At 46.5% G+C, this 26,751-nt stretch overlaps 1 protein-coding gene across 2 annotated transcripts in view; it reads left to right on the top strand.

Moving 5' to 3' along the window:
- Window positions 1–26,751, top strand: part of GPR107 (G protein-coupled receptor 107) — a 76,583-nt gene that overhangs the window by 36,732 nt on the left and 13,100 nt on the right. Inside the window, exons 13-18 of one of the 2 annotated variants that reach the window (XM_079925755.1) lie at window positions 1,832–1,962; window positions 4,151–4,194; window positions 6,896–6,952; window positions 20,350–20,399; window positions 21,639–21,722; window positions 22,454–22,575. In XM_079925755.1, the coding sequence (XP_079781881.1) occupies window positions 1,832–1,962; window positions 4,151–4,194; window positions 6,896–6,952; window positions 20,350–20,399; window positions 21,639–21,722; window positions 22,454–22,575 (488 nt within the window). The remainder of the gene's footprint in view (window positions 1–1,831; window positions 1,963–4,150; window positions 4,195–6,895; window positions 6,953–20,349; window positions 20,400–21,638; window positions 21,723–22,453; window positions 22,576–26,751) is intronic. The other variant, XM_079925754.1, reaches the window with a different exon arrangement.

Raw genomic sequence — 26,751 nt, forward strand, 5'->3', positions numbered from 1 at the left:
TTTGGAGCACAGTGTAAGTGTGGCAGGTGAGGGTGGGAGAGGGACAACTTTCTGGGCACCCAGGTCGGCCTGCTCCACTCTGGTGATTAGCGGTTTGGCGATGCTTGTGGCAAAACCATCTTCACGGTCAATAATAAGGGGCACACACTAGTGCCAAATGAATGGTACAGACCATTTGCTGTAGGTTTCCAACGAGAGAGTATTCACCCCAGTTCGAATGATCTGGAAGAGCTCTGTGGTGGAGATGAGCCTTGCCTAGGTTTTAAGGTAAGACACATGACGGAGGCAAACATGACACGACTGTCTGGTGTACAGGAGGTGCTGAGGCGCTGGGCAGGTCTTGGCTGTTGAGCCACTGGGGCCACTTCTCTGCCGGGCTGAGTTCTCCAGCCTGCCAAGGTCTCAGAGCTCGGAGGCGGTGGGCCGGGGTGCTCCTCCCCTGCCGTCCTGCCCCGCCTCGGCTTCCTCTAGGAGCCGCTGCCTTCCCCTCCAGTTTGACTCTTCCTCACATAGCCTAAACTGTGATATAAGGGACACATCTTCCCAGCTTCCCCCCTTTTGTTCCCCACAAGGTTACGTTGCAGGTCACTCGGAGGAAAGAAGGCCATTTAAAAAACTAAATGTAAGGAAGTTACGAGTATTTAAATGTAAGGACTCGTCTGGGAAGTCCTTGAGCATCAGCCTTGAATAGTTGAAACTGTTTCCTTTTGGTCACGGGGAGCCACTGTGCATGTCTGAGTAGGGAGTGATGATGTAAAAATGGAGTTTCGAGAACATTATTGGCCCTTGGTTCCACACCAGCACCTCTGGGAACATTTCGTGTCTGGTGTCAAGAGTGTGAACTAAGGACAAAATGGGATTAAGCATTTAAGCTGTTAGTTTCCCACTTTGTCTTCATGGACAGAGCCACAAATGCAGATGTTTAGGATGGACTGGGCTGCAGGAGGAACCCAGAGGCTGGGTGTCGGTGGGAGACTGAAATTTCAAGCTAATTTTTGCATTTGTATTAAGTGAATTATGGCTTCAGTAATGATTTAACTGATAAGTCCTAGATGGAAAGAGAAACTAGCCTTCCCAAGTCATTGCACGACAGGTTTCACATTTTTGTAGAAGTGTGGAGAATTCCCTTTAGAGTAGTGAAGCAGAGTATTTGGGACCATGGACTTCGCGTGGAGTACAGAGGTGGGATTCTGATCTCTGCTTTCATACCTAGTGATAATCTTCGAAAGAATATCTCATAAATTATGTCTCCCTTATGCTCAGTAGTGTCACAGTTTGTAAAATATTGCTCTCTCTGTTTAGCCAGCTGAGGGACTTTTCATAACAGGCTAAGAGCTTAATGACAGGACCGAATGTACAAGGCACGTCCTTCACTTTGGAGATTGAAGCAGGCCGTGGACGCAGACGCACCTCAGTGTGGAGAACCAAGCCGTGTCCACTGTGGGGACTCCTCGGGCATCTTCTCTCTCTCTCCCTGGGTTCTCCGGCAGGGCCGCTTCAGGGTAGCCAGACTTCTTATAAGACCGGAGCTCCAAAGGTGTGTGAGAGCCAGGCAGGGGCAGTGTCCTTTGTGTGACCTGCCTTGGAAGTGACATGTGTCAGTCATGGCCACCCTCTCTTGGTCAGAGCAGTCGCAAGCTCGAGGAGGCACGGAGACTACTTCTTGATTGGAGGGAAGCAATGTTCTGCAAGAGCACATGGACCTGGAAACCGTGCTGTGGTCCTAGGTTGGGGCCTCTAGGTCCTGGTGCCCCCCCCCCCCCCGCATCGGGGCTGCTCTTGTAAAGATCTGTCCATGCTTTGGGGCCTCAGCAACTTCTGTGTCCTGCAGGTCCTGGCAAACGTGGCCTATATCATCATAGAGTCCACCGAGGAGGGGACGACTGAGTATGGCTTGTGGAAGGATTCTCTGTTTCTGGTGGACCTGCTGTGCTGTGGAGCCATCCTCTTCCCGGTGGTATGGTGAGTGCCTGCGGGGAGGGAGGCCGCGTGTGCACCGTGGGCTTGTCTGTCCAGCCTGATGGCTGAACCCGCCGTTCCCAGACTGGTCAGAATCACACGGGGCATCTGTTTAAAAATGACAACTTCCTGGGCCCCAGACTCACCTGAATTAGTCTCCAGGGGCAGGACCTTGGAATTTGTATCTCTTTCAGGTTCCCGGGTAGATTGTGATAGCGCTCATCTGGCACAGGCTTTTAGCAGTTCAGGCACTAGAGAAGATTCTTGAGATGAGAACTTAGTAGCAACATAAAATAGCAGAATGAATTTAAAGGGAAGGGAGTTGAAGAAAGCCCATACATACACAGCCTCATCTTGCCGGATTGGGTAGAAAGTGCGGAAGTTTACTAACATAAAACCAGAGATAGTTCTCAGCTCATAAACATTGCAGGTACCTTCAGGATGGTTTGCTTCACTCCTGGAAGGGGCAGGCTTCAGATGCGTGTATGTGTCGTGCTTTGGTTGTGTGTGAAGACACGTTAGTGCCAAGTCAGTGGTTGATGAGAAAGAATGTCCTCCTGAGATCTCATCAAAGGGAAGGAAATTCTTGCTTCAATAGGAAGCACTGAGAGGAAGAAGGGCTAACAAAAGTCAGACACTCGCCTTCATAATGACCTAGTTCTGTGGCCACTTGAAAGCAATCAGTTCTTTTAGAATAAAGTTTAAAAATACAGATTTACCTGCCTTTTATTAGAAGTGAGGTGTTCCACTCTGCAGTGCCCCACGCAGTGAATTAATATTTTTAGACTCCTGGGGTCGATCAGGTCATTCAGTTATTCTGATTATTTAGAACATGGTGCCAGTGGAGTGTAATCCTCATTCGGGCCGGTTATTTAGATTCACTCTTAACCCTAACTCTGTCATGCATCGCATGTGTACATGCAGCAGTTCAGTAGATTGAGCAGACGGCTGCCCGCATAGGAGAGAGAGCACGGGTGAGTTTCTTAATCTCCACAACCTCCCCGCATCCTGCCCAGGCTTCTGTAACAGGATGGCCAGCATTGTCTTCAGGTAGAAAGAGCATCTTATTAGGGAATAGAGCCTCAGTCCCCACTGCCACATTTGCACAGTAACATAGGAAGGACCTGGGGGATTGGGGAAGCCCCAGATACACTCTGGAGCTACAAGCGGCCATCTCCTGCCCTTTGTTAATTACAGCACTAAGGAGCAGATGCCAGATGGCAAGATTCTTCAAGGTAACCACTCTGAAAATTGCTGTAAAATGAAAAAGTCAAGTACTAGAGAGGTAATTTAACAAACAGTATCAAAGTTTTTTTTAAACATTCAGCTTCAGCCAGCTTTGGTTCAGTGTCAGCTTTGTGCCACTTAATTTCACATGTTGCGCCATTCAGTTCTCACAGGTGGGCAAACTGCAGAGGTTTTAGGAGAAATGACTGACTTACAGCTGAGGAGAGAGTGGGCGGCTGTGCCAGGACTGCAGCCTGGGTCTGTGAGATCCCAACCCTCCTCCCCCTGTGCCATGTCTGCTTGTGCTGTGCCCTTCCTCCCACACAGTCCTTCCCTCGGTGACTGTGAACTCTGCCTAGAACGCTGGTCTACAGCTTCTTTAAGAACGTTCACGTTCCCCTGTCTGACTGGTAATTAGTTACCAGCACCTCACAGCCAGAAAAGATTCCCTGGAGGTTGGCATTTTTTCAGCAAAGTTAGAAATCTCAGGTCGATGAAGTATCGCGTTTGCATGAAGCCTTGTGCTCGCAGCTCCTAGACCTAGACTTCAGAAGTCGGCCTGTGACCTTCTTATGGGGTCCATTCTCTCCAGGTAGCAGGTGAACTCATTGAGGCTCCGTTGTCCTAGCTGTGTTGCGGCGGGGGCGTGGCTGTGGGACTGAGAGATTAGGTAGAAGAAGATGAGGAGTGTTATTGTGTTTTGATCTTTCCCCTCACACCCAGGTCTCTGCCAGGCTTTTTTGAGCCAGCAGAGGGCATCTTTAACCCTCAGGCTTGGGCACCATACGTGCTGAAGGGTTGATTATCAACAGTCATGTTGTCTAGGGAGGGTGCTCTAAAATCATCTAGTCCAGCCTTTGAAGTTTATAATCGAGAAATTCAAGGCCTCAAGTTACTAGTGCTGAAAATAGAGGAGTGCAAATTTGTTAGCTAACTTTTTTGTTCTCCAAATGTTTATTTTTAGGTCAATCAGACATTTACAAGAAGCATCAGCAACAGATGGAAAAGGCAAGTTCCTTTTGGTGCTGGACAGCGTTCCCTAAAGCCACATGCCTGGGCACTGCTGAGGGTGGAGCAGGAAGGCCGGTGCTCAAGGGAGAGCCCTAGGGGCTTTGTAAGAGTAGCCCCGGGTTGTTTGCCGGTGAGGCAGGTGGGGAGCATTACTGAGAGCAGTTGTGTAAGGCCTGGAGGTGACTGCTTATCACCACTCGCGAGTGTGATCTTCACCTTCTCAGAACTGAGTCAGGAGGAGAAAATGTTGTCTTGGAAGGACCAGATAACACTTCACTGTGAGAACAGGGGCTGTTACGGATTGGGAATGGCTGTGTGTAAAGCATCCCTTCCTGCTGATTTAACACGCTTTCAAAATAGTTGTGTCAGTATTAATTCAAAAAGAGACTCATGCCAGAAAGAACCTCTGAAACTCTGATTTTTAAATGGTTGTGCCATTATAACCCTTTCGCATCTTCTTGATTTTCGAACCATGCCTCCTGAGTCTGAAAAGAAACCACAGAGAAAATGTTTTGCATTTCTGGGCTTATTTGAATAATGTCCATGACGACAGGCTGCCGTGGGCCACGCGGGGATTTCAGGCCACAGCTGGTTGAGGAGGCACGCTCTCTCAAAGGTCCCGTCTGCCTCTGGCTCCATGAAATCCCACACCCAGTGCTGGTAGTAATGTTCTTTAAGCCAGATTATTCATTTGTTCTTGTTAAATAAAATTTTGTTGCTGACCTGTTTTCTGACTGTAAAAGTAATGTAGGTTCATTTTGGAAATTTTGGAAAATGGATAGTAGGCACAAAGCTTCCTTCACATTTGCTATACAGTTAGTATCACATGATTTTCTTTAAATTGAATTAACCTGACTTCAAGGCTTCATACCAGTGTCAGGCACGATCCCAGCGTTCTTATTGAGAGCACAGTACTCGCTGGGGTATCTCCAGTTTGGGGTCCACAGTAGTTGCTGTCGGGATTCCTGCTGTCTGGGTCCGTGAAGTGCTCTTGCTGTGAGAAGCCTGGTGTGTGAGGGTCATGCCAGGCTGGGAGCCCTGGTACTCAGATTCCAGGCTCCCAAGGTGCCCCCAGCTTCCCAGGTGGCCATAAGGCCCCACTTGCAGAATGTGCCAACTCTCTTTCTAGTCCCAGGAAATAGCTTTTTTTTTCTCTCTCTCTCTCTTCCTTCAAAGGCCCTGGATTCCCTTCTCCCTCTGGAATGCCCTCTGGGATAGATTCTTTTTTACTTTTTTTTAAAATTTATTTATTATTTATTTTTGGCTGCGTTGGGTCTTCATTGCTGCACGCAGGCTTTCTCTAGTTGCGGCGAGCCGGGGCTGCTCTTCGTTGCGGTGTGCGGGCTCTATTGCTGTGGCTTCTCTTATTGCGGAGCACAGGCTCTAGGCGCTGCGCCTTCAGTAGTTGTGGCTCATGGGCCCTAGAGCACAGGTTCAGTAGTTGTGGTGCACGAGCTTAGTTTCTCCACGGCATATGGGATCTTCCCGGACCAGGGCTCGAACCCATGTCCCCTGCATTGGCAGGCGGATTCTTAACCACTGTGCCACCAGGGAACTCCTGGGATAGATTCTTTTCAGTGAGTTTAAGCTGGAACGTGGTCTGCAGAAATCTTTTGCTTTTAGCCTGGCTTTCTGAGTCACGGATCTCAGAGAGCCGTTCTGCCTTCTTGGAGTGTGGGGTAAAGGAAAGCTGCAAAAAATAAACCATGAATTCGAATCTTGATAAAGCACGCTGCCACGAACAGAAAGTAAAAACCCACCTTCTGGGAACTTATCGTTTGGGCATGTTCTTGCCTTTTTTTTTTCCTTCTTCTATGCATGTTATATAAAAAGTTGGTTTTATTATTTCTGTAACTTAATGAATAGGTCTTTCTCTTATTTTAATATATTGAAATGAGACATTTTAACTTTTTCATCTTTTTACACTTCAGTAGTTCTGGGTTCATTTTACTGACTGTTTGACTGAAAATGTTCAAAAATCCCAAGGGTAACGTTTTCCAGTTGATAAGTTTTATCTGTACTTTTCTTTTTTTTATTAATTAGTTTATTTGGCTGCGTCAGGTCTTTGTTGCGGCGCATGGGTTTCTCTCTAGCTGTGGTGCGTGGGCTCCAGAGCACGCAGGCTCAGTAGTAGTGGTGTGCAGGCTTAGTTGTCCCACGGTAGTTGCGGCACATGGGCTCTCTAGTTGTGTCGTGCGGGCTCAGTAGTTGCGGTGTGAGGGCTTAGTTGCCCTGCAGCATATGAGATCTTAGTTCCCTGACCAGGGGTCGAACCCGCGTACGCTGCATTGGAAGGTGGATTCTTAACCACTGGACTGCCAGAGAAGTCCTATCTGTACTTTTCTTCTTGGCTTCATCCTTACCCCTTTGTGAATTCCTCTATTCCTTCCTCACCACTCCCTTCTCCTCTTCTCCATTGTTCTGATCCTCTGAGACCTCTCTGCCTTCTCCACTTTGCTTGTAGAGGGCTTGGGGGCGACTGTGATAATTAACTGTCTCTGTGACCATTTATTCCATGAGACATTGATTGTTGTTTAGTAAAGTGTCCTGCCTGCGGTGGACAGCACAGCAAGTGAAGCCCAAGATGGGGGGGTCACAGTTGTCCCCCAGCATCTGTAGTAAAGAGAAACTTTATGGAACAGGAACGCTTTTGTCATCCCCTGGGGCATACAAGGCAGTTTCTTGTTTTTTCCACCAGGTGACAGCATGGGACCTCTTCAGCAGAGAGCGAATATGAAAACCGGAAGTCCTGCAGGCACACCAGGACTTTCGTTCCACCGTTCTCGGGGACATACCATTAAGAAAGCACCCATGTCTCGTCAGCAGATATCACAAGCCTCTGAAAGAGGGACAGAGTTGATTAGAATAGGGTGTCTTCTCGATTCGTCCTCCTTCACTGACCTGGTTTAGGCTGTGGGGTGCTTTGGAGCCAATCCACAACGCATATTTCACTCTGAACTTGGAAGAATGGTTATGCTTGTGACCCTTCCAGAAACAGGGCAGCCACGTCCCCACGTTTGAAGTCTCCCCTGCGGAGAACGCAGGGGCAGCACGCTGTGCTGGCACAGCATCCTCGGGCACCTGCTCGGCTACCCCAGGACAGAGGTGAGGCGGCACGGGAGAGCTTGAGTGAGCGCACTGCCCACCGCCTGCTGGTCCTGGAATGCTGCGGGTGACCCTCTCTGCTCCTCAGTTCGCCCGGCCTGAGATCTAGGTCCTGGAGGCAGCTGACAGAGCAGAGGCCGTGGGCAGTAAAGTCTCCTGCGGGATTTGGAAGCTTTTGGCCAGATGGAGCCTGACGCTTTGGTTCTTCTTCTTAGTCTCATGATTCCACTGACTCATTACGTGACCTTGACCGCGACTTGGGCTTAAGAATGTCAGTTTAAGTGCAGTCTAGGCTGACTGATTGCAGGTGGGGGAAAGGCTGTTTGTAGTTGTTCTCCCTGCACTTGGGATTCCTATTGCTTTCTTTTCTTTTCTTTTTTTCTTTTTTCTTTTTTGATAGGTAAGAAGTGGATTTATTTAGAGAGAAACACACTCCACAGAGTGTGGGCCATCTCAGAAGGCGAGAGTGGCACCAGGGTACGGGGTTGTCAGTTTTTACAGGAGCGGATAATTTCATAGGTGATGAGCGGGAGGTGTGTTCCAGCTCTCTGGGGGCAGGTAGCTTTCAAAGAATGTGGGTGTGGATTTGTTTACTTCTTTGTGTCTAGATTCCTTTCGACAGAAGCTGAGAAAGTATAAAGGAAAACATTAAGGGCGAAGCTGCCCACTGTCCTTAAGTCGTGTCTTTGTCTCTCCTGTCACACGTGGTGGCTTCTCTCAGGTGCTCTGTCATTTAGTGTCACTGCCGTGCCACATCCTCTGAGAGGAGGCTTCGTTGAGTCTTCACAGGCACGCCCAGCTCTGCTGCGCTGTGTTTTGCCTTCCAGGAGTCACTGGCTGTTTCTGCCTTTGAGCCTGCACCCTTGTTCCCTTCTCTTCCTCCAGTGTCATTACCTCAGAGGACTGGATTGGGAGACACACCATACACCTAATTAACAATCTCTGCTTCTGAGCATCTTCTTTTTTCCCCTTTTGTTTCTGAGGAAATTTCAGCGGAAGCCTTCTTCGAAATTTTAGCTTTCACGTGAGCGTCAAAAGCACTTAAACAAATGGTGATTGGCTGGTTGAAGAGGGTATGGAGGAAAGGCTTCATTCCCAGCTGCCGCTGTGTTCTGAAAGTAGCTGTGGCCTTGAGAGGGCAGCCGTGCTCAGGAGGGTCCTCAGGATCAGAACTTTTTTCATAATAAGACTTTCGCAGCCTTCTTTGCTGTTGATGTTTGCACTGATGGTGCAGAAGCAGAGGTGGGTAAAACAGCTGGCGCCTTGGCATGATTCAGGACGGTGGCACCGAACTGTCAGTGGCCGCTGCATCCTTCATTACCATCTACTTCCTGGGGGTGAAAAAGGCTCACTTCACTTAAGAATGCCTTGATGAGTTAGGAGAAAGTACTAATGTTATTCAGTCTGGACCCTTGGATATTTGTCTTTACCATCCTGTGTGGAATGGGACATACCCAGGAAGCACTTGTGCATTGTCCCGGGCTGTGGTGGTCATCTTGAGGAAAAGCGTGTGTGCAGTTGTTTGAGTTGTGAGCCAAACTGGCTGCTTTCTCTCGGGACACTGTTTTTATTTGAAAGAATGATGACAGTCCAACTGTGTTTACTCAGACCTGGGCTTTTGACAAACATTTTCCTGAAAATGAACGAAGTGAATGTGTCACTTCATGAAAACAATTTAAAATATTTGCTGTCAGTGATCTAATTTTCACTTGAAAGCACAGATTTTAATTTAGGAAAACTTATAATCTACCACTGTAAGCTTGACGGCTTCCCAGTTCTTAACAGACATCTGGTGTGAGCAGGGGTGATATTAAACAAATGTGACTTTAAAAATATTTTATGATACAAGTTTCAGTATTTCAGAGATCTGCTTAACTCAGTGAAACAATATTTTCTACCTGATCACTGCATGTTACGCAGTCATGCGTGAATAAAAGATCCATTCAGAGTCTAAGATGGACCGGTGGATTTTACTGTGACAGAGTGCGAAAGTTCATTGCTACAGGGACTTACCTGGTGGTGGAGTGGTTAAGAATCTGCCTGCCAATGCAGGGGACATGGGTCCGATCCCTGGTCCACGAAGATCCCACGTGCCACGGAGCAACTAAGCCCGTGTGCAACAACTACCAAGCCTGCGCTCTGGAGCCGGCAAGCCACAACTGCTGAAGCCCACGTGCCACAACTACTGAGCCCACGTGCCGCAACTACTGAGCCCGTGTGCTGCAGATGCTGAAGCCTGTGCACCTAGAGCCCATGCTCCACAGCAGGAGAGGCCACCGCAATGAGAAGCCCACGACCCTGCTCACCACAGCTAGAGAAAGCCCGTGTGCAGCAACGAAGACCCAACACAGCCAAAAATTAACAAATTTTTTTAAATTAAAAAAACCCAGTAATCTAAAAAAGAAAAGAAAGTTCATTGCTACAGTTTCAGATTCCCTACCTCACCTATCTTTAAGAAGCTACCATTTGTCAAGCTTTAATGCAGAATCAAAGACGACTGTTCACAGTTCTCTGAGAAGGCCGACGTCTGATTAGGCCCTATTTTCTTTATAGACTTCAACCAAAACACTCCCTCACTCCAGATTTGAAGGCAGAAGCAGATACAAGAATCCAGTTGTGTTCTATTAAGCCAGACGTTACAGGAATTTACAAAAATGGAAAACAGTTTCACTCTTCTCATGAAATTTTTTTGAAAGTTAGTTTTTAGTAAGGAAAACATTGTTTATATTAACGTGTAATGGATTATTTATTTTTGTTACTTTTAAATGAATTATTAAATGTTTTTGAAATTTGTTTCAATTTCTAACATGGTAAGTATTGGTAGACTCTACCCACATCAACACAAGCTCTTTGTGGTCCTCAGTAATGTTTTAAAAGTGTGAGGGGGTCCTGGGCTTCCCTGGTGGCGCAGTGGTTGAGAGTCCGCCTGCCGATGCAGGGGACGCGGGTTCGTGCCCCGATCCGGGAAGATCCCACATGCCGCGGAGTGGCTGGGCCCGTGAGCCATGGCCGCTGAGCCTGCGCATCCGGAGCCTGTGCTCCGCAACAGGAGAGGCCACAACAGTGAGAGGCCCGCGTACCGCAAAAAAAAAAAAAAAAGTGTGAAGGGGTCCTGACACTGAAAGTTTGAGAAACGTGTGTTAGGGACAAGGCTTCTTGAGTCTGGTGGTCAGGATGACCATGAAGGGGAGTGAAAAGCCTGCCTGGTTCTCTTCTCCTGTGCCTACTGAGCCCGTTTCAGACTTACTTGGCCAAATTCTATGACTATTTAAGATGTCTCTTCATTCTGGGCAACTCATGGGGGGGAAAATGTTTCACTTGGATGTATTCATATAAACAGGCCTAATGAAAAACCCACTGATGAGAAAGGAAGAGAAATACCCCTGTCTGTTTTTATAGATAAAGCCTTATTGGAACACAGCTGTGCGGTGTGTATGCCTGTGGCTTGTGGCTGCTTTTGCGCTGAGGTGGCAGAGATCCCCGGCCCGCAAGGCCAGACGCCTACTCTCCAGGCCTGTATAGAAACAGTTTGCCGGCTCCTGGCTGTTGTGCTGTTGTAGACATTTAAGAGATACCATTTTAAAAACCGTACCTACAGTGTAGTGCTGTTGACTGGCTGCATTCTGTACTGAGCACTGTGAAAGCTATTAAGCTCACATGGATGTAAGAAATCACTGCTTTTAAGTATTTGCCAAACTCCACCTTTTGTGTCCAGAACTGTGTTCTTTGTTGTTTGATTGGAACAATAGCTTTTGCATCTTCATCTGCTCTGGTGTTTTACCTGACCTGTTTACTCTCATGGGAATTGGTACTTTTCTTTAACTAGCAAGATGGCTTTTCGCATGGATCTCCTCTGTTTACCAGCAGGGCTTTGGGTTGTACCCTTCCGCCTGGCCCATGTGAATAAGCACCTCTTCCTCAGTTCCTGGTTATAATTCCAGGTTTGTCCAAGTGGAAACTAAGGTAGCCCCAGATGCACTGATGCTCTAGGCACTGGGGACTGTGATTAGGTTAAACTTGGAGACTCAGGGTCAAAAGCCTGGAGGGGAAGAAGGAGGGCAGGAGAAGGGGGAGCCTCCCGGCTGCACATCTGGCGTGATTCCATCTCCTCGGCATGGGGCTGGGGCTGGAGGTGAGGGTTGAGGGCGGTGCTCTAGGACGGGGTGCGGCCTGGGCAAGGCTGATTTCCTCCAGAACTGCCTGCCGTCTGCTAGTGTCTGCCCCGCCGTGGAGTGTAGTCTGTTGGGCTCCTGGCTCTGGAGTGCTGTTTCCTGATGATAGGAGAGAAGAGGCAGAAGAAATGAGATTCCCTTTATCCGGTCCCTCAGAAGATGTTCATGCTTCCTTTTGTCCGTGGGTAGCTGGAGCATGTACTTGTAAATCCACCTCCGTGCCAGCAGTCTGACGCATACCACGGGAGCACTGTAACAGTCCTCGGCTCCAGAAGGGTGGAGTGTTAGGCAGACCACTTTCTCTCCGGCAGTGTGATAGAAGTACTCATAAAACCTCCTACCTCTCTTAAGGCACGAGGTGAGGGGGCATATGTCGAGCTCTCAGAAGGATTCTGTCCTGTGCTCAGGGCCACTTCACTGAAGTGTGTGGCGACCCTCTGACTCTGATGTTCTTCCCATGGCATCCGGGAGTGCCTTACCCTGGCGTGTGCCACCAGGCACTTCAGGCGCGGGTAGGGGATGCATGGCCTTCAGCAAATTTTCAAACAAGTCTGTGACCCTAGGAAGGGTGAAAACCATAGCTAAGTAGACTGTCATGAAGAGAGAATGAGAGAAAAAAGTGTATTTTATGAGACTGGCTTAATACAGTAATTTTTAATTTTTAAAAAAATTTTATTTATTTTTGGCTGCGTTGGGTCTTCATTGCTGAGCGGGGGCTACTCTTCGCTGCAGTGCGCAGGCTTCTCACCGCGGTGTCTTCTCTTGTTGCAGAGCATGGGCTCTAGGCGCGTGGGCTTCAGTAGTTGTGGCACGTGGGCTCAGTAGTTGTGGCTTGCGGGCTTAGTTGCTCTGCGGCATGTGGGATCTTCCTGGACCAGGGCTTGGACCCATGTCCCCTGCATTGGCAGGCGGATTCTTAAGCACTGAGCCACCAGGGAAGCCCAGTGATTTTTAATTTCTTTAAACACCAAAACCTTCTCATTACTTGCCCTCCGCAGATCACACAAAATTCCCTCAGTGTCGTGAACCTAATCACAGCTTCTAATCAACATCTTGAAGTAATCATTTAGCCAGTGATACCGCCCTGAGTTCATATAATCTACAACCAAAAGCAAAGGGGCCCGTCATGTCCTCAGACTGAGAACCAGCCTCATCATGGTCACATTACCAGTTTTTTATTAGGCCTTTAAAACATTGGGAACCTAACTGCCTGAGGGGTCCCTCCCTCGGCCACCCAGCGGGCCTGGTCAGTAACCTGGGTTGGCGGCCCACCTTGGCTCCGGGCGTGGTTCTCTGTCTAGGGGTGTCAGCACGCATTTGACTCTGAGAGTCTCGAGACAGACACAGTTGAAACCAGCTCTTCTCCATCACTGCAGTACTCAGGGAGGTCCGGTTCTCTTATTGAGAAGGTGCTGTCCGCTGTTAACCAGCTGTGTCTTTAAGCAGTGGGATGTCTGACTTGAATCTGTGCAGTGGGCAGCCCTGGGGCTGGGGGAGTCCCAGACACTCTATTCAGCTCAGCTCATTGTGGACTTCCAGAGACGGGACGTGATGGGAGGGGCTGACAGGAGCCGAGTCTGAGATCAGCTTGGCCCTGAGGACCCCGCCTCTAGCGGGGCCTTTGGTGTGGTTCTGGAGTATAAGGGAAGCGAAAGGCAGAAATTTGCTTGACTTGACAGTGCAAGTCTTCATAGAATTACTTTCCTTGTGTGGGATGGCCATCAGCCGCTCTCTTGGGCCATTCTTGTTTCTTTCTTTTTATTAGTAATTTAAGATAAAATTTTGCTTACAGTAAGATGCACAGTCATTAACTGTTCAGTTCATGACTTTTGACCACTCCTGGGTCATTGATTTAAGTATATATTGGAAATGTATTTTGAACCACTTTTCACACAACCCTCAACAGTTTGAAGGTCAAAGAGTTTCCTTCTCTAAGTAGTTCTTCTTGTATTAGCACACCCTTCCCCGTACTTGCTGATACCTTCTCTGTGAGATGCGTTAGTGGAATCTCTTCTTAATGGAGGCCAGAGGGCACCCCATGAGCTGATCACTCCCCAGAAAGGACCCTTTCAGAACAGTGGGGTCCCAGGTCAGTGTGTGGCCTGGCTTTCAGGTCTGTGCTTGACCATGAACAGGGGAAGCAGCCCTGTCACCCGTACAGAGTGGGCCTGAGCCCGATGCTGAAGCAGGTTGTGGAAATGGTACTACTGAGAGTGAGTCAGAGTGAGTCTCCTGCCGTCCAGGCTTTGCCGTCACACTCATTTCTTTAATTTTTGTGCTTGACTCAAAATTCCCTCTGAAGCGTGGCAGGGAGGAAGCAGGAGAAAAAGGTGATGGGTAGGTGAGGGTGTTTTTAAGCCCCGAGGCTTTCCTTACTCCCGGGGAAGGATTTTCACCCTTTAAGTGGCTGTCGTGGGCCTTTGCCTCTGTGTGTCCCATGGACCATCCAGTATTGACTCCTCAGTACTGGATTGCTGGCAGCTCCTGGGCATTGCCCACACTCTGAGCCGCCACCGCATCCCTGAGCTGCCAGTGGATTACAAAGCTATGAATTGCTTTTCTCTTAGCACAAAGTGTAGGTGTTAAAAGCTTGGTCCTTGGAGGGAGGGACTTGGGTTTGAGCACTGGCCTCCCCACTTACAAGCTATGTGACCTTGGTAATTTACAAAACTTCTTCAGGCCTGAGTCCTTCATCTGTGAGGCAGTGGTAACAATGCCTCTTCCCTCATAGAGGATGTTGTGAGGATTACATGAGATGAAGCATGAGGGGTGCCCAGGCAGATGCCTGGTGCGTGGTTACCACTCAATAGATGTGACCACCAGCACTATTGTTCTTTTCATTGTCACAGTTCCGAGACCACCCAGGGAAGACCACTGGGGAGGAAGGGGACGACCTGCCTTCTTGCCAGCCTGTTTAGTTACCCATTGGTGTAAAGAGGAAAGGTGAAAGTCTAGGGAAGGTGTGGTGTTTCCTCTAGGCCGGGCGCGTTCGCTCTTTTGCTACTGCGTCAGAGAACTGACTTGTTAAGTATATGAGAACCTGGGTTCTTCCTGCCTCGTGGGCACTTGTTCTGTGCTCATCAGTAAAAAGCACTTGCCAAAACCCAGAGTCATGGCTGTTTTCCTGAGAGTGAGTGGGAGGAAGAGGAATCCACCAGAGGCCAGCCTTGTAGGAGCTCCTGAAGCAGGTGGACCTGCTCCCTCCCTGCCCCGAATCCCTGCCCTTCCCCATTCCCTGGGAGGCTTTTCAGAATCCTTATAGCCAGGCCCAATTGCAGAAGAATCAGGGGCAACCTGGGCATCTGTCCTGAACTAAAGCTCTCCAGATGATTCTGGTGCTCACCGGTTAAGAGCCATTGCCATAAAGAAATTCTAACCCACCACTAAGACATTCTCCTCTAAAGGAGACCGATGCCCAGAGAAGGAAGTGGCAGGCCAGGCTAGGGCACACTGAGTTACGATGGTGCGGTGACTAGAATTCGGGTCTCCTGGCTCCTCCCGAGGTATTTTTCCTCTCATCTTGCTCATTCTTTTACCATATTTGCTGTTCCTCGTGGTGGGATCAAAAATAGCCAGCCCAGACGTGGTGAGCCTCACTCCCATGGGAGGCCAGCCCTGCCGCGGCCCAGTAAGCCGCACGCCTTCGGCGCTCTTAGCTGCAGGGAAGAAAAAGCAAGGGGAGGCTTGGGATTCCAGGCTGCGACGTGCTGCATCACTGCCCATTGCAGCACACCGGTGAGGTTGCGCCCTCGGAGCTGGTCCTCCTCTGCTCAGCGTGCTGACTCAGCATGTGCACATGGCAGCCCTGCTTCCAGGAGAGCCCAGGGCCACCACTTGTTCCCGTTTCACTTACTAGAGCCTGGACTCCTGCCAGATGTGGCAGCCACCACAACGCATTTGGTATTGGAAAACTATAAACAGTTGACCCTTGAACAGCGCGGGGCTTGGGGCAGTCGAACCCTCTGCGCAGTCGAAAATCGGTGAGTATAACAGTCACCGCTGTTCTTCCGTATCTGCGTTCCACAAACCACGGGTCCCCTAGTACTGTAGTATTTACAGTTGGGGAAAAAAATCCACGTAAGGGTGGACCTGAGCAGTTCAAATCCGTGTTGTTCAAGGATCAGCTGTAATCCTAATACAGTCCTGATGCTGTAACCTCAGACGTTCGTCTAGTGCTTACTGTGTGCTGTTTGTCTTCCACGTACCGTGTCAGTCAATTCCTCCAACCAACCCTAGTGGTAGGTGGTGTTATTCTTGTTTTACAGATGAAGGGACTGAGGCTCAGAGAAGTTAGGTGAATTATCTGAGGTCACACAGCTAGTAAACAGCACAGTTGGAATTAGAACCCAAGATGTTCAGATGTGCAGGGCCTACGCTGTTACTCACAACAATAAGTGAGCTTGCTTCCTGCCTTCACAGCCATGGCTGTGACTGGAACACCCATGTGGGACCCGGGAGCCTGATCCCACGAGCAGCAGACTTGCAAACGGATGTCTTTCTTGTGACTGGAAATGATGTCTGTCGTGACTGGTGGGTTTCGGGATCAACCCTGAGCCCTGCGTATTGTGGCTGCATTTCTTAAGAGTCAACACCGGTTGTTCCCGAGGTCCGTTTATCTGTTCCAGCACGTGTCCTGGGATGGCGCGGCATCGGTGCCCGTGCTGACGTTTCCTCGTGTTGCCTGGACGTCATGTGCAGGCTCATTTTTTGACTGCTTCCTGGCCTGCCTGACTTCTCGGAGTGTCTGACAGGCAGCCGTGTGGTGCAGATCGCAGGGGGATGGGAGAGGCAGTGCCTCCCCGCCTTCCTCTGATCCCATGGAGACCTGCGGTGGCCTGACCCCTCTGCTTCCTCTCAGTCAGCCCTCCCTCTGCCCCTGATTTGCTTTCCTGTGATGGCGGGGGGCTCAGACTTCACCTGAAGAATTCTCTCTGGTACTCTCAACTTCATCCCACCCCTCCCTCAGCCACTAAGACAGGATCCACCTTGTTCCCTGGCCTGCCACTGCTCTGCCCTGTCAGACAGATCCCTTGCCACTTCGAGGAACCTCTACAAATTCAAGGTTTTTTTTTTTTTTACATCTTTATTGGAGTATAATTGCTTTACAATGGTGTGTTAGTTTCTGCTTTATAACAAATTATACATATGTTCCCATATCTCTTCCCTCTTGTGTCTCCCTCCCTCCCACCCTCCCTATCCCACCCCTCCAGGCGGTCACAAAGCACCAAGCTGATCTCCCTGTGCTATGCGGCTGCTTCCCACTAGCTATCCACCTTACGTTTGGTAGTGTATATATGTCCATGCCTCTCTCTCGCTTTGTCACAACTTACCCTTCCCCCTCCCCATATCCTCAAGTCCATTCTCTAGTAGGTCTGTGTCTTTATTCCTGTCTTACCCCTAGGTTCTTCATGACATTTTTTTCCCTTAAATTCCATATATATGTGTTAGCATACGGTATTTGTCTTTCTCTTTCTGACTTACTTCACTCTGTATGACAGACTCTAGGTCTATCCACCTCATTACAAATAGCTCAGTTTCGTTTCTTTTTATGGCTGAGTAATATTCCATTGTATATATGTGCCACATCTTCTTTATCCATTCATCTGATGCTGGACACGTAGGTTTTTTCCATCTCCGGGCTATTGTAAATAGAGCTGCAATGGACATTTTGGTTCATGACTCTTTTTGAATTATGGTTTTCTCAGGGTATATGCCCAGTAGTGGGATTGCTGGGTCATGTGGTAGTTCTATTTGTAGTTTTTTAAGGAACCTCCATACTGTTCTCCATAGTGGCTGTACCAATTCACATTCCCACCAGCAGTGCAAGAGTGTTCCCTTTTCTCCACACCGTCTCCAGCGTTTATTGTTTCTAGATTTTTTGATGATGGCTATTCAGGCAGGAATGTACAGTGGAGAAAGGACAGCCTCTTCAGTAAGTGGTGCTGGGAAAACTGGACAGGTACATGTAAAAGTATGAGATTAGATCACTCCCTAACACCATATACAAAAATAAGCTCAAAATGGATTAAAGACCTAAATGTAAGGTCAGAAACTATCAAACTCTTAGAGGAAAACATAGGCAGAACACTCTATGACATACATCACAGCAAGATCCTTTTTGACCCACCTCCTAGAGAAATGGAAATAAAAACAAAAATAAACAAATGGGACCTAATGAAACTTCAAAGCTTTTGCACAGCAAAGGAAACCATAAACAAGACCGAAAGACAACCCTCAGAATGGGAGAAAATATTTGCAGATGAAGCAACTGACAAAGGATTAATCTCCAAAATTTACAAGCAGCTCATGCAGCTCAATAACAAAAAAACAAACAACCCGATCCAAAAATGGGCAGAAGACCTAAATAGACATTTCTCCAAAGAAGATACACAGACTGGCAACAAACACATGAAAGGATGCTCAACATGACTAATCATTAGAGAAATGCAAATCAAAACTACAATGAGGTGTCAAATTCAGGGTTTTTGACCTTAGTGGGGCTCTCATTCTTCTTTTTTTTTTTTTTGTGGCCACACTGCACAGCTTGTGGGATCTTAGTTCCGCGACCAGGGATTGGGCCCTGGCCCTCGGCAGTGGAAGTGCCGAGTCCTAACCACTGGACCGCCAGGGAAGCCCCTGGGCTCTTATTCTTGACTCTTCCATCTTTTCCCCAGAGAGATTATTCCAAAATGTAGATGTGATTCAGGCTTTGCCCTGCTTGAGATGCTTCAGAGGCTCCCTGGGGCCTTGGCATCAACGAGGAGAGCAGCTCGTGGTCTGCGTCTGACTGAGTTTGGGGCTTTGTCCTCAGCCCAGCCGTGTCCCTAGCCTCTCCGCAGTCCAGCTGCGCTGAGCTGCTTTCTCTGCACCGAGACGTGATACCAGCATCTCCAAACCTTGGTATCTGCTCTTCCCCAACGTTCTCTCTGTTCGGCCTCTCCACTCTCGCTCCCTCCTGAGCCCCCGTCAGGCCTCTGCTTGGACACCACTTCCTTTGGGAATCCTGTCTTTCCTCCCTATCCCCTTAGTCTGAGTTGGGAGCCCTTCAGTTGGGCGTGGCCATGGCAACCATGCATATCCCAGCACAGCACCATGAAATCCAGGAATAGAAACATGCTGCTTCTCTCTGTTGGGCTGATGTTCCTTGTTGAAGCAAAGGCAGGAGATTCATTTGCCAGGATTTATTTCAGCAAGCAAAATTCAGAAGAGACTTGGAAAGCATTTTTATTGTCTAAATGGTCTGGTTGTTGGTGCTGTTTTTTGTCAATTATTCACAAAGAAGAGGATTGAACGTCCAAATTCAAGACCGATTTGCTTGTTTGGAAGGGGCCCAGTTCTCGTAGGCCACCTGGTTTTATGGGGCAGAGTGCAGGAGCAGCTGGCCATGTCGCTCACTGCCGCCAGTGTGGGCAGAGACTCGCACGCAGAGAGGAACACAGAAGGAACGCTGGTTCATGCAAACGTGCAGAGTTTGAAATCTGGTGACGTAGTTATCCGACACTTCTGTTTTAACATCTTGACCTCGTGAAGCCTCTCCTGTCCCCCAGGCGGGGAGGAGAACCTGACCCCACACCCGCACCGCCCAGTACTCTGTGCGCTTAGCATTGTGAGTGGATGGCCAGTGATCCAGTGCCTCTCCTTCCCTAAGGGATGGCAGCCACCCCTGGGGCAGGCGCCGTGGTCACTGCTGCATCCAGGGGCCTGGCCCAGAGTCAGAGTAGATGAAGAAGGACGGAGAACCAGAGAGATTTAATTTAAAAAATAGCAAGACTGCCAGAGGGGTTGCTAGATAAGAAAGCTGTTGCCGATCTGCCTGCTTCATTTAGCTTCTTCAGGTGTTACCTGAGTGCACGAGTCCATCACAGCTCTGTATGTGGGTATTATAGCCTCTCGATTTGGGGAGTTAGAATTTCTCAGATTTTCTGAACCTCCTCTCATTGACACACTCGGTTTCTCAGAGCGGATTCTTGCAGATACTGTTAGTTGATAATCACCTTGAAGATTAATTCAGGATTCCAGGAATCCTAAGCTTGACTGCCCCCCGACTAATCATGAGCCAGAGGAGGGAGACAGAAGGAAGTCGCTCCTTCACCACCCACAGTTCCATTCCTAAAGGGAACCACTAATTAAATGTTACTGAGCAAAATTAATTTGCCTCCTGCAGGGAGGTTTATGATGAATGAAAGGATTGCCAGTCGGGGAGGGAGCCAGGCTACCCTCTGTGGTCATCAATATTTCATGGCCATTGGCGGTGGCAGGAAGCTAGCTGTCCTGGCTCCCTGACCTTGAGCAATCTTGAAGGTAGGGCAAAGCTGGGGAGGTTGTATTTCAAGGGCTCTGTTACAAGACACTTAGTGAAAACCTAAGTGAAATTTGCAAGACGCACCCATGGGTTAATTGAATTTATACCCTCAGTTAGCTGGAGGCTCCCCTGGATGGGGCTCAGGGACCCACCTGGGACTGGTCCTATTGGGGGATGCAGCCCTGTAGCCACAGTGACAGAGCTGAAATGTTTAATGATGGCTTTGGGGGTGGCGGGGGAAGAGTCCTGATTGGTAGTGTCTGCTGATTTCTATGGTGTCACTGTATTCTCAGCGTGGCTGTTTAAAGCTTCGGAACGTGGAGTGGGGAGGTGCACTGGTTTACTGGAGCTGGGAGTCCCAGCATGTTGCCGCCACAGCTCCCAAATTCTTCCTGGTGACTGGGGGAGACCCTGCCAAACTGCATTTCCAGAAATACAGATGTGCCCCCGACCCCTTGGGCGGTACCCATGTGCATTAGACTTGGCCTCTTGACTGAGAGGGTACCTGAATATGACGGGCTTTAAGAATGAGAAAAGAAGTAGCCTCTCATTTTGTTCCTTTCTTCTCCCCAGCTGCCATTAACTTGGCAAAGCTGAAACTTTTCAGACATTACTACGTCTTGGTGAGTAAAAAATTCCTAAATTTGTAGGTAAGGTCAATTCATGGAGTAGAGCTAGTGAACTTCCAAAACACTGGTAAAAGCACAGGAAGTGCTGCCTGGAGCTGCGTGTGGGCTTCGTTTACAAAGCCAGATGGGGGCCGTGGACGTGGGAAATTAAATATCTGAGTTACTTCTTCTTAAATTTTAGTTTTAAATTTGGCTTCAAATACTCAGAAAATTAATACATGCTTGATATTTTTAAAATGCAGGATTATAGGAACACAGCAAAAGCCCCTTATGACCCCGACCTTCTATACCCCTTCCCCTTTTCTTCCTCCTCCCCCAGGTATTATGGTTAACAGTTCAGTGGTTATTTTGCTAGATTCCTTTCTAGGCATATGCCACGCATAGCTGTTCCTTTGACTTGCTTTTTAAAAAATTCATTTACAAAAATGGGATCATATCTACAAACAGGACTGGAATGAACATGAAAAGTCCATATAAACGTAGCACCAAAGGCAGGACTTACTGTAAGTTATTAGAGTCATAATTTCCTGGACTATATAAGGTATAGATTTCTTCTAGAATTTGCTTCCGTACTACTAAACGAAAGCTTCTGAGTCATCTTCATCTGTGGTTTTGGCATTGACTGTCACTTTGCACAGTCCCCTGCAAGCCTGTCTGCCCTGGGTGTGGTCCCAGTGAGCCGTCCACTCTCGAGGGGTCAGCATGTTGAATCCTTTTCACGGCCTCTCTTACTAGAATGCTTAGGATTATTGGTACTTCCTCTGAGCGTGGACCTCAAACATTTGCAGCATCTGCTGAAGAGACTAAAAATCAGTATTTTCCCTGTGTGGCTTTATTTCGCTATTACTGCTGGAAAATATTTCTCAAATCCTGGGAATAAAAAACTATTACCCTTTGGGGCTTGAAATCAGTGGGTTATGTATGAGAATTAGGCGACGAAGGGGTTACTCAGGAATTAAGAGCAACTACAGCAAAGTGTCCTCCCAGTGGGTGTGACTGTGATCAGTCAATATCTTGGTCACCTAGAGAAAAAGAAGAAATCCTTTCTAGTGTAACTAGCAGAGCATCTGTCTCTCTGCCATGTTTATTAATTAGCACTGTAAGTGTCAAATGATCTTCAGGTAATTCTGTTTTCTCTTTTATAGTTAATTTGTGAAAGCAGGTCATTGGAAGAAAGGGGTGCCATAATTTCTATGTTGATTTTATTTCTTGTTTTCTTTGCTCCTCATATAGATCGTATGTTACATATACTTCACCAGGATTATTGCATTTCTCCTCAAACTTGCTGTTCCGTTCCAGTGGAAGTGGCTCTACCAGGTATGCTGCTCACAGGGGACAGTGCCAGAGAATTTGTGTCTGAGGATGAAGTCTTAGGGTGTAACTTAGGATCGTTACTAATTTATTTGGCAGTGGCCACTAAGACCTTTTGTCTCTTCCGGTCTGCAATTAAGACGATATGTTTGTCCAGGAAAGCTGCTGGATTACATGAGAAACCTGGAAGTAATTGCATTATTGATTTTAGTTTTCAATTTTAAAAGTTTTTGCAGAGAAAAGCCTCAGGCCGAGAAAGACTTGCCCTGTATAATTAAAATCTAGATGAAGCCAGTTATAGGGCTTAGAATAGCTTGGAATCCAGACCTCCCTTTTTCTTGCCCATTATTACTATTTCAATAATAAAGTATCTTTGCAATGTACTAGAACTAGTTTAACTACTAGGGTAGCCACCATATGATTTCGAGACTTTTTTCTGGAGGCTCTCACTTGGTGCTTTAGACACTGTAGGAAAATGTATGTATGTAATGAGCTCTTAAAAGATGCCAATGAAGACACTTAAAGCAAGGAGTCTCAAATATCATCTCTGGGCAGAATGCTCCTAGCTAAGGCTTCAGCAAATCCTCTAAGGAAAATGCTCCCCAGCGGTCAGCTCTGGCATTTGAGTGACTGATCGGCGAGTGGTCGGGGGGAGGGGGTCAGTTTGTTTAGTTCCACTGCTTTCTGAAGAACAATATTCTAATCCCTTTATTTGGGGGTGGTTTTAAAATTTGCAGCTCCTGGATGAAATGGCCACGCTGGTGTTCTTTGTTCTAACGGGGTATAAGTTCCGTCCAGCTTCAGATAACCCCTACCTACAACTTTCTCAGGAAGAAGATGACTTGGAAATGGAATCTGTGTAAGAATCTCCTTTTTTCCCTTCCCTCCCTCGCCCCTCACGTAACTAAGAGCAGCGTGGTATGAACTGGAGCAGCTACTCTCCGCAGTTTGTTGCTCCAGAGGTTGTCCCTCTATTTTTTTTTTTTTTTTTTTTTCGGTACGCGGGCCTCTCACTGTTGCAGCCTCTCCCATTGCGGAGCACATGCTCCGGACGCGCAGGCTCAGCGGCCATGGCTCACAGGCCCAGCCGCTCCACGGCATGTGGGATCTTCCCAGACCGGGGCACGAACCCGTTGTTCCCTTCATTGGCATGCAGACTTTCAACCACTGCGCCCGCCAGGGAAGCCCCTCATTGTAGTTTTGATTTGCATTTCTCTAATGATTAGTCATGTTGAGCATCCTTTCATGTGTTTCTTGGCAATCTGTATATCTTCTTTGGAGAAATGTCTATTTAGGTCTTCTGCCCAGTTTTGGATTGGGCTGTTTGTTTTATTGATATTGAGCTGCATGAGCTGCTTGTAAATTTTGGAGATTAATCCTTTGTCAGTTGCTTCATTTGCAAATATTTTCTCCCATTCTGAGGGTTGTCTTTTGGTCTTGTTTATGGTTTCCTTTGCGCTGCAAAAGCTTTTAAGTTTCATTAGGTCCCATTTGTTTATTTTTGTTTTTATTTCCATTTCTCTAGGAGGTGGGTCAAAAAGGATCTTGCTGTGATTTATGTCATGGAGTGTTCTCCCTATATTTCCCTCTAAGAGTTTGATAGTTTCTGGCATTACATTTGGGTCTTTAATCCATTTTGAGTTTATTTTTGTGTATGGTGTTAGAGAGTGCTCCAATTTCATTCTTTTACATGTAGCTGTCCAGTTTTCCCAGCACCACTTATTGAAGAGGCTGTCTTTTCTCCATTGTATATTTTTGCCTCCTTTATCAAAAATAAGATGACCATATGTGCATGGGTTTATCTCTGGGCTTTCTATCCTGTTTGATTGATCTATGTTTCTGTTTTTGTGCCAGTACCATACTGTCTTGATTACTGTAGCTTTGTAGTATAGTCTGAAGTCAGGGAGCCTGATTCCTCCTGCTCCGTTTTTCTTTCTCAAGATTGCTTTGGCTCTTTGGGCTCTTTTGTGTTTCCATACAAATTGTGAAACTTTTTGTTCTATTTCTGTGAAAAATGCCGTTGGTAGTTTGATAGGAATTGCATTGAATCTGTAGATTGCTTTGGGTAATATAGTCATTTTCACAATGTAGATTCTTCCGGTCCAAGAACATGGTATATCTCTCCATCTGTTTGTATAATCTTTCATTTTTTTTTTTTTTTACATATGGTGTTTTTTTTGAATTTTATTTATTTTTTTATACAGCAGGTTCTTATTAGTTATCCATTTTATACATATTAGTGTATATATATCAATCCCAATCTCCCAATTTAATTTCTTTCATCGGTGTATTACAGTTTTCTGCATACAGGTCTTTTGTCTCCTTAGGTAGGCTTATTCCTAGGTATTTTATTCTTTTTGTTGCAGTGGTAAATGGGAGTGTTTTCTTAATTTCTCTTTCAGATTTTTCATCATTAGTGGATAGGAATGCAAGAGATTTTCTGTGCATTAATTTTGTATCCTGCTACTTTACCAAATTCATTGATTAGCTCTAGTAGTTTTCTGGTAGCATCTTTAGGATGCTCTATGTATAGTATCATGTCATCTACAAACAGTGACAGTTTTACTTCTTTTCCGATTGGGATTCCTTTTACTTCTTTTTATTTTCTGATTGCTGTGACTAAAAACTATGTTGAGTAATAGTGGTGAGAGTGGACAACCTTGTCTTGTTCCTGATCTTAGTGGAAATGGTTTCAGTTTTTCACCATTGAGACCAATGTTGGCTGTGGGTTTGTCATATATGGCCTTTATTATGTTGAGGTAAGTTCCCTCTATGCCTGCTCTCTGGAGGGTTTTTATCATAAATGGGGTTGAATTTTGTTGAAAGCTTTCTCTGCATCTATTGAGATGATCATATGGTTTTTCTCCTTCAGTTTGTTAATATAGTGTATCACGTTGATTTGCCTATATTGAAGAATCCCTGCATTCCTGGGATAAACCCCACTTGATCATGAGGATCGAGTGTATGATCCTTTTAATGGGCTGTTGGATTCTGTTTCCTAGTATTTTGTTGAGTATTTCTACATCTATGTTCATCAGTGATATTGGCCTGTAGTTTTCTTTCTTTGTGACATCTTTGTCTGGTTTTGGTGTCAGGGTGATGGTGGCCTCATAGAATGAGTTTGGGAGTGTTCCTCCCTCTGCTATATTTTGGAAGAGTTTGAGAAGGATAGGTGTTAGCTCTTGTCTAAATGTTTGATAGAATTCGCCTGTGAAGCCTTCTGGTCCTGGACTTTTGTTTGTTGGAAGATTTTTAATGACAGTCCCAATTTCATTGCTAGTGATAGGTCTGTTTATATTTTCTATTTCTTCCTGGTTCAGTCTCGGAAGGTTGTGCATTTCTAAGAATTTGTCCATTTCTTCCAGGTTGTCCATTTTATTGACATATAGTTGCTTGCAGTAATCTCTCATGATCATTTGTATTTCTGCAGTGTCAGTTGTTACTTCTTTTTCATTTCTATTTCTTTTGATTTGAGTCTTCTCTCTTTTTTTCTTGATGAGTCTGGCTAATGGTTTATCAATTTTGTTTATCTTCTCAAAGAACCAGCTTTTAGTTTTATTGATCTTTGCTATTGTTTCCTTCATTTCTTTTTCATTTATTTCTGATCTGATCTTTATGATTTCTCTCCTTCTGCTTACTTTGGGGTTTTTTGGTTCTTCTTTCTGTAATTGCTTTAGGTGTAAGGTTTGGTTGTGTATTTGAGATGTTTCTTGTTTCTTGAGGTAGGATTGTATTGCTAACTTCCCTCTTAGAACTGCTTTTGCTGCATCCCATAGGTTTTGGGTTGTCGTGTTTTCATTGTCATTTGTTTCTAGGTATTTTTTCATTTCCTCTTTGATTTCTTCAGTGATCTCTTGGTTATTTAACCTCCATGTGTTTCTGATTTTTACAGATCTTTTCCTGTAATTGATATCTTGTCTCATAGCAGTGTGGTTGGAAAAGCTGCTTGATAAGATTTCAGTTTTCTTAAATTTACCAAGGCTTGATTTGTGACCCAAGATATGATCTGTCCTGGAGAGTGTCCCATGAGCACTTGGGAAGAAAGTGTATTCTGTTGTTTTTCGTTGGAATGTCCTATAAATATCAATTAAGTCTATCTTGTTTAATGTATCTTTTAAAGCTTGTGTTTCCTTATTTTCATTTTGGATAATCTGTCCCTTGGTGAAAGTGGGGTGTTAAAGTCCCCTACTATTGTGTTACTGTCAATTTCCCCTTTTATGGCTGTTAGCATTTGCCTTATGTGTTGCGGTGCTCCATTGTTAGGTGCATAAATATTTACAGTTGTTACATCTTCTTCTTGGTTTGATCCCTTGATCATTATGTAGTGTCCTTCTTTGTCTCTTGTAATAGTTTTTATTTTATTTTTATTTTTTTGCGGTACGCGGACCTCTCAATGTTGTGGCCTCTCCCGTTGCGGAGCACAGGCTCTGGATGCGCAGGCTCAGCGGCCATGGCTCACGGGCCCAGCCGCTCCGCGGCATGTGGGATCTTCCCGGACCAGGGCACAAACCTGTGTCCCCTGCATCAGCAGGCAGACTCTCAACCACTGCGCCACCAGGAAGCCCATAGTCTATTTTAAAGTCTATTCTGTCTGATATAAGAATTGCTACTCTAGCTTTCTTTTGATTTCCATTTGCATGGATTATCTTTTTCCATCTCCTCACTTTCAGTCTGTATGTGTCCCTAGGTCTGAAGTGGGTCTCTTGTAGACAGCACATATACGGGTCTTGTTTTTGTCTCCATTCAGCCAGTCTGTGTCTTTTGGTTGGAGCAATTAATCCATTTACATTTCAGGTAGTTATCGATATGTATGTTCCTATTACCATTTTCTTAATTGTTTTGGGTTTGTTATTGTAGGTCTTTTCCTTCTCTTGTGTTTCCTGCCTAGAGAAGTTGCTTTAGCATTCATTGTAAAGCTTGTTTGGTGGTGCTGAATTCTCTTAGCTTTTGCTTGTCTGTATAGGTTTTAATTTCTCTATTGAATCTGAATGAGATCCTTGCTTGGTAGAGTAATATTGGTTGTAGGTTTTTCCCT

This window comes from Stenella coeruleoalba, assembly GCF_951394435.1.
Source record: "Stenella coeruleoalba genome assembly, chromosome: 7".
NCBI lineage: Eukaryota > Metazoa > Chordata > Mammalia > Artiodactyla > Delphinidae > Stenella > Stenella coeruleoalba.